Genomic DNA, 10,973 nt, shown 5'->3' on the forward strand with positions numbered 1-10,973 from the left:
ATTTGGGGAGTGAACCAGTGGATGAAAAAAATCTCTTTTTCTCCCTGTAACTGCCTTTCAAATAGGTATATCTTTAAAAAAAAAAAAAAAAAAAGTACAGCAGCTAGGCACTAACCAGCACTCATACAGGGCCTTAAGAACCGGCACCCATGTGGGACCTGACTTACTAACCGCAGCACCACCCTAGCCTTTTGTTTAACCCTTTTTTCTCTTTAGAGAAAACCCTTTAACTCTTAGATTTGTTGAACGAAGCCTAATTCTTTTTCACTCATTTTTTTTGCTGTAATGATCTCATCAGCTCCCATGGACTCAAAAATACTAACAACTCCCAAATTTAGATTCTCGTTCCAGATCTTTCCTTGGAGTTACATTTAAATCACATCTATCTTTTGCCCTCCCTGTTCCTCTTTTGATGTCACAGACATTTCAAATTAAATAAGTTCATAACTGAATATCCCAGTCACCCAAATAAGCACACACAACTTGGTCATCAGCCTCTACCACTCACACCTAGTTTCAGTAAATGACTCTGACCCCCGCCTTTTCCTCACTGTAATTCAGCCACTGAATTCTGTTTATTTGACTTCCTAGATTCCTCATCAGTTCTTCCCCTTTCTTTGATATCCATAGCCATCCCCCTTGTCCAAGCCACTGTCTTCTCCTGCCTGTCTTGATCTTTACCCATGTGTTGTTATTCCCCCTTCGAATTTGATTTTTGTATAGCAACCAAGTAATTTTTTTATGCAGCAGAGGAAATGTGTTAACTCGTTGAAGTGCTTGCTTGTGTTTTCACAAGTTAGACTGGACTTTGTGTTTGCTTTCAGGTGTCCACTTGCGAAAGCAGCATTCCTATATTGAGCAAGGCAAGAAGTGTCGTTACTGTGATGCGGTGTTCCATGAGCGCTATGCCCTCATCCAGCATCAGAAGTCGCACAAGAACGAGAAGCGCTTTAAGTGCGACCAGTGTGATTACGCTTGTAGACAGGTAGGGACTGTCACTGGTAAAAAGCAGTTGATACCTGATTAATGTGAGATATTATCAGTTTTTTTATTTACCTACTACATGAGCTGTTTTTAAAGATAGTATTCTCAAGCCATGTCTTATGAGGAATGTCACCAAAACCAAAGGTCACACTCCTTGTCAATTTTATGTATCATCCCAGTCTCCAGCCGATGTCGTATTCAGTTACAGCTTACCTTTCCATAAGACAGACTGCCAAGTTCTTTCTCAGAACCGGGAATTAAGTCCAGGCCTTGAGACAGAGAAGAATCTGGTCCTGGAGCCTGATGCTTAGGAGAGGAATTAGGGAAGCAGTCTCACAGGCGTAAGCATCTTTAACTGTGCTAGGATTGAGGGAAGCAGTTTTGCACACCAATAAAGATAACTTTACCATCTCAGCAAGCAGTGCGGAGTCTAGACCCTTGGGTGAGAAAGGCCTGGAGGCAGCGTCCTCGCACACAGCACTGAAGCGCCTGCCCTGTGACTCCACACTCTCAGGCCTTTCCCTTCTCCTGCTTGTGTTTCAGGAGAGGCACATGATCATGCACAAGCGCACCCACACTGGGGAGAAGCCTTACGCTTGCAGCCACTGCGACAAGACCTTCCGCCAGAAACAGCTCCTCGACATGCACTTCAAACGCTATCATGACCCCAACTTTGTCCCTGCAGCCTTCGTCTGTTCTAAATGTGGGAAAACATTTACACGTCGGGTAAGAGAAGAGTTTCAGGGCCAATATTGTGGTACAGCAGATTAAGCCAGCACCTGCCATGCTGGCGTCCTATGTAAGTGTGGGTTCAAGTTCCAACTGCTTCACTTCCGATCCAGCTCCCTGCTAATGTGCCTGGGAAAGCATTGGAAAATAGCTCAAGTGCTTGGGCACCTGCCACCCATGTGGGAGACCCCAGTGGAGTGGCAGGATCCTGACTTCACCCTGGCATAGCCCCAGCTGTTGAGGCCATTTGGGGCCAGACATTCTTGTCTTGAGGCTTTCTGCCCATGTGTGGGCACTTCACAGATGGGAAACGCAGTGTCCTGAATAATGGGTGTGCTGGTATGAGGGCATTTCCTTAGGTGCATGAAACTTGTCCCGCATTCACCCCTAGCTAGCTTTAGTGTGCCTTGTGTCCGCCCCTGGGGTCATGTGATTAGTCACACCTGCCAGGACAGGAACTGATCTCATGCCCCACTGTCCTGTCTGTCTACAAGCTGCTGAGTCTCCCCTTACAGGACCCAACCTCATCTTCATCCATTCTCTCTCTCTTGCTTTTTCTCTTTCTCTCAGAATTGACAGGAATAGTATGATACCCCAAATTTAACTGAAAAAGAACTTCCAGTCTGATCTAAGCTTTTTTAGTAGTGTGAAAGAGGATTTTGTTCCTTTTGTAGAATACCATGGCAAGGCATGCTGATAATTGTGCTGGTCCAGATGGTGTAGAAGGGGAGAATGGAGGAGAAACAAAGAAGAGTAAACGTGGAAGAAAAAGAAAGATGCGCTCTAAAAAAGAAGATTCCTCTGACAGTGGTAAGTGACTTATTAATTGATTTGGTTCCATTTTATTTGACTGATTGTGAAGCCCAGTTTCCAATAGATTTACATATGGCTACATCATCATGTAGAGGTGGACAAATCACACTTACTTCCTCTAAACTTTTGTTCTTCCCAATACAACAGCAGTTAGTATTTTGAGGGGACAAATTTTCATTTGTTTTTTCCTTACGGCATTTCAGGGCTTATTGATGTCTTACATGCTATGTTCAATTAAACCCAAAGTGAAACTAATAAATATTCAGTTTACTCCGGTCAATATTCTAAGATCAGCAGAGTTTTCTATGCTCATGACTTTTATATTTGCAAAGCTGGTCTAGATTTGAGCAGTGAATTTAACGTAGGACATGAAAAAGGGAGCTTAAGATTCTTAACTTTTCCTTTGCCTGCCTTTGGCAGCCAGGTCTTGAGATGGTGTTGATCAATTTAGTGAAAGTCAAGCTTTCACTTCTACTTCAGTCTCCCCATTTGTAAGTTAAAACCTTGTCTATTCACCTACCATTGGTGCTTTTGGGGGTGTTTCGTGCCTTTCTGGGCCTAAAAATCCAGGCAGGAGGTGTGCTTAGAAGAACATACTTTGGTTCAGGACTTTGTGTCTCTTTATGTCCCCAGAAAATGGAAGTGTGGACTGGATCCCACTGCTGACAAGGGCCACTCCATCTTATTTGTCCTGTCCCAAAGCTGTGCCTCTTGGCCATCTGCAGAGACTGATCAGCAGTCTATTGCTGTGTTCACAGCCTTCTGCCAGAATCTCACCAAGTTAATAATAAGCAGAAGAAAGCACACAAAAGTTAACTGGTTTGAAGGCTTATTATTAACTTGGTGAGATTCTGGCAGAAGGCTGTGAACACAGCAGTAGACTGCTGATCAGTCTCTGCAGATGGCCAAGAGGCTTGCGGGAGACCCTGAGGAAGCTCTAGGCTCCTGCTTTGGCCTGGCCCAGCCCCAGCCATTGTAGCCATTTGGAGAGTGAGTGAATCAGCAAATGGAAGATCTTTCTCTCTCTGTGTATGTGTGTTTGTTTCTTTCTGCCTCCATAACTGCCTTTCAAATTAAAAAAAAAAAAAAAAAAAGTTGATGCTGCAGAAATTACCCAAGGAAACTGAGTGTCAGGGTGGTCATGTGTCTCTTACGTAGCTCCTTGTCCGTATTTTTCCTGTAGTAGTTTCTTCACTTTTATTTACCATTTATTTTACCAAGAGTAGGGTATAGGGAGAATCTAATGGAGATAAGAATGGCCTGTTGTGTCTGGTACATCTGGGAATTAAATTAAGTCTTGAATATGTGGCCTTTAAAGAAAATTACCAATAATCCCCCAAAGAACTCTGGCCACTCAATCTAGTAAATAAGTCCTCACAATGCATCAAGAATTTCTGTTTGGCACAGCCATTAGACACCACTGGGGTCACCCACGTCCCATATTGGAGAATCTGGTTCCAGCTCCAGCTCTGGATCCTGTCCAGCTTCCTGCTGATGTAGACCCTGGGAATCAGCAGATAGCGTCTCGAGTACCTGAGTCTGTGCCTACCTGTGGGAGACCCAAGTGAAATCCTAGGCTCCTGGTTCCAGCCTGACCTAGCTCTGGCTGTTGAATGAACAGATGGAAGATCTACCTATCTATATATCTATCCCTCTATCTCTCTTTCACTTTGCTTTCCAAATAAATAAAACTTTTTAAAAAATATTTATTTTATTAATTTGAAAGAGTTACAGAGAGGTAGAGACAGAGAGAGGTCTTCCATCCGCTGGTTCATTCCCCAGTTGGCCGCAACAGCAGGAGCTGCGCCAGTCTGAAGCCAGGAGCTTCTTCTGGGTCTCCCACGTGGGTGCAGGGGCCCAAGGACTTGGGCCATCTTCTACTGCTTTCCCAGGCCATTGCAGAGAGCTGGATCAGAGGAGGAGCAGCAGGGACTAGAACCAGTGCCCATATGGGATGCCGGCACTTCAGGCCAGGGCTTTAACCCACTGTGCCACAGCACTGGCCCCAATAAATGTTTTTAAATTAAAGAATTTCTGAGGCCAGCATTGTGGCATAGCCAAATAAGCCATAGCCTGCAATGCTGGCTTCCCATATGGATGCCAGTTTGAGTCCCAGATGCTCAACTTACAATCCAGCTCTCTGCTAATGCACCTGGGAAAGCAAGTGGAAGATGGCCCAAGTGCCTGAACCCTTGCACCTACATGAGAGACCCAGATGATGCTTCTGCCTTCTGCCTGCCCCAGCCTGAGCCATTGTAGCCATTTGGGCAGTAAACCAGCAGATGGAAGATCTCTTGCTCTGTAACTCTGCCTTTCAAATAAATGAAATAAATCTTTAAAAAAATTTTTTTATCTTGCCCCCAGATACACAGTCTTTCCCCTGCTCAGATGAGGGGACCACATCTGCACGGGTTCCTCAGGCTCAGGGTCCTGTTTTATGTTGCTGTGGGAGACAGGGGACATTTGTTTCATTTTTAATTTCAACATGGTTTTTGTAGTATAGTTATGTAACTGATATAAGATTGGGTTGCCTGTAACAATTTAAAACTCCATATTCTGAGGTCTAAATCTAAAAGGGATCACTCGTTTACTTCCCACTACAGTGGCCTGGGGCTGGGCCAGGCTGAAGCCAGGGACCTCAGGCCACTGTCCACTGCTTTGCCAGACACATTAGCAGGGAGCTGGATTGGAAATGGGGTGGCCAGGACTTGAACTGCATTCATATGGGATGCTGGCGTTGTAGGCACCAGCTTAATCTGCTGTACCACAACACTGGCCATCAGTTCACTGCTTTAATGTTTATAGCAAAACTTCCAGCAAAAGCTTTTTAAATGGTCTTTTCTTAACAGAAATACATAAAACATGTCCCTAAAAAGTTCATGAAATTGTTTGACAAAACATTGCGTGGATTTCAGAATTTTTTGTACCAAAGTAGACTTAAATCTTTTAATTCCATTCACTTACGAACTTTTTGAAGTACCCCCATAACAAGACTCCACAGAGTATATAATTTTGTGGTGGTTGTTGTTCCCCACTCTTCTCCCTGCCCTACCATCTGTGCTTCCTGTTTCATGAGAAGAAAACGCTGAGCCAGATCTGGATGACAATGAGGACGAGGAGGAACCTGCTGTAGAAATTGAACCCGAGCCAGAGCCTCAGCCTGTGACCCCAGCCCCACCACCCGCCAAGAAGCGGAGAGGACGGCCCCCTGGCAGAACCAACCAGCCCAAACAGAACCAGCGTAAGTTTCCAGTTTCCATTTGGCAGGCTGGCATCTTCCCCCCAGCATGTGAGGGTGCCAGACGGGGCCTTGTTTCTTTGAGGGGATGGGAACGGAGCCACGAGAACAAGTTATTAGGTCACAGTGGGAACAGATTCTTCAGGAAGTGATTCGTTAGGTGTTTTTACTGAGGAAGTTCAGAGGCCTGTTACATCTCAAGGAGGAAGAGTCCAGAGTAAAGGGTACTCGTGTTCTCCAAGGTGGGTGTTGCTGTTGTGGGTGGGTTTTAGAAGACCACAGTCACAGTCTGCTGGCAGAATTGCTCCAGTGCTGAACCGTAAAAGAGCCAGTCACAGAGGATGAGGTGCACGCAGTTTCTGTGCTAGGATCGCCCCTCCTGCAGAGGGGCGTGTGAATCCAGGTGTGTTCGGGCACTGGCCTCCAGCTCACCTCACAGGTGACGGCAGTCTATAGGGGATCACAGGTTGCATTCTGCTAGCCACATGGCTCTCTTGACAGTTGGAACAGCTTCTGAAAGCTGACCATTTTTTATAAACAAATGGATGTTTTAATCTATTTTTTAAAGATGTATTTATTTATTTGAAAGAGTTAGAGGGGTCTTCCCTCCGATGTTTCACTCCCCAATTGGCCGCAATGGCAGGAGCTGCACCGATCCGAAGCCAGGAGCCAGGAGCTTCTTCTGGGTCTCCCACGTGGGTGCAGGGGCCCAAGCACTTGGGCCATCTTCTACTGCTTTCCCAGGCCATAGCAGAGAGCTGGATCAGAAGTGGAGCTGCTTGGTCTCGAACTGGTGCCTATATGGGATGCCAGTGTTTCAGGCCAGGGCGTTAACCTACTGCGCCACAGCACCAGCCCCTTAATTATTTTTTGAATGTTCTCCCTGAGCTCCAAGAATAGAGTTCTGTCAGAGAAAAGGAGGTTAAGTGCAGATCTTAGAAGCAGCTCTCCGGTTTCTTCTGCACACACTGGAGTGAGCAGACAGGTGGGAGGGCCTGGGTGTGGGAGAACTACAGAATCAGAAATGTCCGCTTGTCGTAGGTGTGTCACCTACGTCACACACTCTTCAAGTAGCCTTAGTCACGTGCTGTCTCATTTCTTGCCTGCATCTCATAGTATCAATTTCTGACTTAAAACTAAGGATTTTTACGTGTAACTTGGGAGGCGTGTGAACGTGAATGTCAGCCTTTTGTGCTCTGATGGTTTTCAGAGAACTGGGACTCTGTGTGTCCATGTTCTGGGTCTCTCTAAGTCTCTGCTTTATTGACTTTCTCCGTGTCACTACTAAGGCTCCCTGTATGTTGCCATCCCGTGGACTGCACTGTGTAACAGGGTCTTGTACTCCTGGGGGCTTTAATGTACCTTTTGTTTTGTTTTGTTTTGTGCTCCTCTTTGCCAGCAACAGCCATCATCCAAGTTGAAGACCAGAATACAGGTGCAATTGAGAACATTATAGTGGAGGTAAAAAAAGAGCCAGACGCCGAACCCACGGAGGGTGAGGAGGAGGAGGCCCAGCCAGCTGCCACAGATGCCCCCAACGGCGACCTCACGCCTGAGATGATCCTCAGCATGATGGACCGGTGATGGTGGGGCCTTGCTGGGCGCCGGGACTGCTCTGGGCTGTGTTTAAACGGCCCACATCTTAATTTTTTTCCCTTTTTTCTTCTTTTGGCTTTGGGAAAAGCATCATTTTTACACCATTTTACCAAACAAACTGAGAACGAAAACTTCAAGGATGATGTTAGAAAAATGTGATTTAACTAGAACTTGCTGTTTGATGTTAACAAATCATGGAATGTCTGAGTCCCTGCGGGTTTACTGTGAAGTGCTGAGGGCAGTGTTGACGCCTGACTGGTTTCTGAGACGGAAACAGAGACATTGGCCCCTCTCTCTCAATACGGTAAACCACTCCAGAATGGCTGCCGGGTTTCCCAGAGTTCTCTGGTCTTCTTCCCAAGAGAGTTTTTAATTGTAAATGCAGACTTGGGGAGGCCTTAGACTTTTAACCTGTTTTTTGCTTTTGCTTTTTCTCTGACTCCTTGCTCGAGTCAGCTGCACACCAGTAGTACGGCATGCTACGATCGGTTACTGTCCTGAACGCTTTGCCTCTTTCTTGGCAGAGTTTCTGGTATGGTCAAGCTTGTAAATAACTTTTTTTACATTTTAATCTTTTCCATTAATTAAGAGGTTGAAAAGAAGTGCAGTGTGAGAAAACCCAGCATTTTAATTACTTGCAAATTAAGTTGCCACAGACTTGGTAGTGTGGAATTATTGAAGGAATTGGATCACAATCATGTAGCAGATCGGCACCCAGCCTGCCGCCCGCTAGTGACGAGCCTCCACGTGGAAGATCATGATTTCCAGCCCATGGAGCCAGCATTTGAACTTTGTACAATTAACCTTCAGTTATGATTTCCCATTGACATTTTCTTTGCTATGTTTAGCAGAATGTTGCGTTTTATGAATCCCCTGTCAGAGCCAGAGGGTGACTATGAGTGGGTCACAGCAGTCCTGACATGCTGGGCCAGAAATTTTCACTAGGTCAGTAATTTAAACTTTGGATCTTCAAAAACAAATAATAATGTGAAACAAAACCAACTAAAAAATGATTGTTGCACATGAACTGTCACACGTTGAAAATGTGTTTTTTAGAGAGCCTCAGTCTTGCTGATTTCAAACACTTTTTTTCTTCTGTGTATTGCTTTTTAAGAGAGCCATCAGTTAGCTATCAGACTCTAGGTTGATGCATTTTGTACTTAGCTGTACTGTGTGATATTTTTCATTATTTTAGGATGCCAACACGAGACCTGTAATAAAATATGTAATGGGGTTGAAAGCTGGGGAGGAGGATCTACTGCTGTACAGCTAATAAATCATAACGGATTAACAAGTGCTCCGAGGACTCTTGTCTTGTGTGATTCCTGCCTGCTGGCCCCCCGAGGGGCTGGCGCAGAGCTCCAGGCCGTGCCGGCCTCCGCATCTTAGAGGCAGGCTGTGTTCCTGGGATAGTGCTTCCTCTCGGGCAGAAGGAGAGGATCTTATCTTGGAGGATGTCAGGATTGTGAGTGCATCCTGCTGCACATTTAACTCCGCAAAAATGGGTGTGAGGAGAGCATCAAGTGGATGGGCAGTGGCCGGCCTCCGTGGTCCGCCCGAGGAGCGGGTGCCCGCTGCACAGAGCTGTGGAGTTGTAGTTGATGGGAAGCCCTGTCTTAGGATCTTGGCTCAGGGAGGCTGGGACCACTACCTGGGGCTTAGCCAGGTACAGGGGAACAGGAGAAGCTGGGCCCAACCTGCCAGAAGTCCATTTGAAGCGGGAGACACCAGGATTGTACAGGGGCTACTGGTCAGCGCCACAATGATGGACGGGGACTTGGGTCGTGTTAGGAAGCTCAGGCTTCAGCTTGAAGGCATCGTGTAGCTGCTGGCTGTTTCCAGATGGATCACTTTGGCAGTGTTGGGTTTTCTTAAATTCTTACTATTTACTCGAAAGGCAGAAACAGATCTTCATCCAATAACCATATCCCAGATGCCATCCATATCCCATCCATAACCCAGATGCCCACAACAGCTGGCCGGGGTTGGACCAGGCTGAAGCCAGGCCCTGGGAACTAACCAGGTCTCCCATGTGAATGTCAGAGACCCAGCTACTTGGGCCATCATCTGCTGTCTCAAGGTGCACGTGGCTGCAGCCCCAGCACTTGAGTGTTGGACGCGGGCATCCCAAGCGGTGTGTTAACACAGCACCAAATGACTGCCCCTAATTGTAGAGGTTTTTAACCAGAAATCCACTTTCTAGTGTTTTTTTGTTTGTTTTTTTAAGACTTCCTTGGAAGGCAGAGTTTAGATTTGAGAGACAGATCTTCCCATTCACTGGTTCACTTCCCAAATGTCCACAAGAGCCGGGCCTGGCCCAGGCTGTAGCAAGGAGCGAGGAGTTTCATCGGGGTCTCCCGCGTGGGTGGCAGGGGCCCAAGTACTTTCTTCCAGTGCACATTAGCAGGGAGCTGGATCAGAAAGCCATGGAGCCCAGGACATGAGCTGGCACTCATACGGGGTGCTGGTGTCAGGTGGCAATTTAACCTGCTGTGCGACAGCACCGGCCCCAGATGTATGTAGCTTTCATCTGGCTTACACTGCCTATGCCGTCAGGTCTCCCAGGGAAACCTAAATCATAGCCTCCCTAGACTTCAAAACGCAGCCCAGCAGCCAGCTCATTGGACTGAATGTCAGTGGTCACAGCATGAGGTCTCCATCCCAACCCCTGGACTAGCCTACCTGTCAGGACTCTAAACATCCTGGTGTTGTGGTGGTGTGGGTTAAGTCATTGCTTGTGACGCCAGCAAGTGGGTGGAGAGTGAACCAGGAGATGGAAGATCTCACTCTGTAGCTCTGCCTTTCAAATAAATAAATAAAGCTTTTTTAAAAAATTAGGGGCTGGCTCTGGTGTAGCAGGCTAAGCCTCTGCCTGCAGCACCAGCATCCCATATGGGTGCCGGTTCATGTCCCAGCTGCTCCACTTCCCATCCAGCTCTCTGCTATTGCCTTGGAAAGTTGTAGAAGATGGCGCAAGTGCTTGGGCCCCTGCCTGCATCCACTTGGAAGACCCAGAAGAAGCTCCTGGCTCCTGGCTTTGGATTGGCCCAACTCTGGCAGTTGCAATCATTTGGGGAATGAACCAGTGGATGGAAGACCTTTCTGTCTCTCCCTCTTTAGCTCTGCCTCTCAAATCTAAAAAAAAAAAAAAAAATTTAATTGGGCACCTAAAGTTTACAAATTGTTAAGTATAATAGACAGTTTCTTCATAGAACCATGAGACTGAGTTTTCCCTGTCTTCAACATACCTTGCCATTTCTGATGTATACAAATTGAAAGGTTCTTTTTTTTTTTTTTTTTTTTAAGATGTATTTATTTATTTGAAAGAGTTACACAGAGAAGAAAGAGGTCTTCTATCTGCTGGTTCACTCCCCAGTTGGCCGCAATGGCCAGAGCTGAGCTGATTCAAAGCCAGGAGCTTTTTCCAGATCTCCCAACGTGGGTGCAGGGGCCCAAGGACTTGGGTCATCTTCCACTGCTTTCCCAGGCCATAGCAGAGAACTAGATGGTAAGTGGAGCAGCTGGGACTCGAATTGGAACCCATATGAGATGCCAGCACTGCAGGCGGCAGCTTTACCCACTGTGCCACGGTGGCCCCCCGCAAATTGAAAGT

At 46.5% G+C, this 10,973-nt stretch overlaps 1 protein-coding gene across 9 annotated transcripts in view; it reads left to right on the forward strand.

The window, feature by feature from the left end:
* Positions 1–8,658, forward strand: part of CTCF (CCCTC-binding factor) — a 62,830-nt gene extending 54,172 nt beyond the window's left edge. For 3 of the 9 annotated variants that reach the window (XM_089320276.1, XM_051846940.3, XM_051846943.3), the window contains 5 exons: positions 825–985; positions 1,528–1,710; positions 2,388–2,523; positions 5,603–5,767; positions 7,164–8,658. In XM_089320276.1, coding sequence (XP_089176402.1) covers positions 825–985; positions 1,528–1,710; positions 2,388–2,523; positions 5,603–5,767; positions 7,164–7,348 — 830 coding nt within the window. In that variant the 3' untranslated portion in view covers positions 7,349–8,658. The remainder of the gene's footprint in view (positions 1–824; positions 986–1,527; positions 1,711–2,387; positions 2,524–5,602; positions 5,768–7,163) is intronic. The other 6 variants (XM_089320278.1, XM_008257464.5, XM_070062615.2 and 3 more) reach the window with 3 other exon arrangements.
* Positions 8,659–10,973: the final 2,315 nt, after the last annotated feature.

This window comes from Oryctolagus cuniculus, chromosome 18 (genome assembly GCF_051225735.1).
Source record: "Oryctolagus cuniculus isolate XC-2025 breed Fujian yellow rabbit chromosome 18, ASM5122573v1, whole genome shotgun sequence".
Taxonomy (NCBI): domain Eukaryota; kingdom Metazoa; phylum Chordata; class Mammalia; order Lagomorpha; family Leporidae; genus Oryctolagus; species Oryctolagus cuniculus.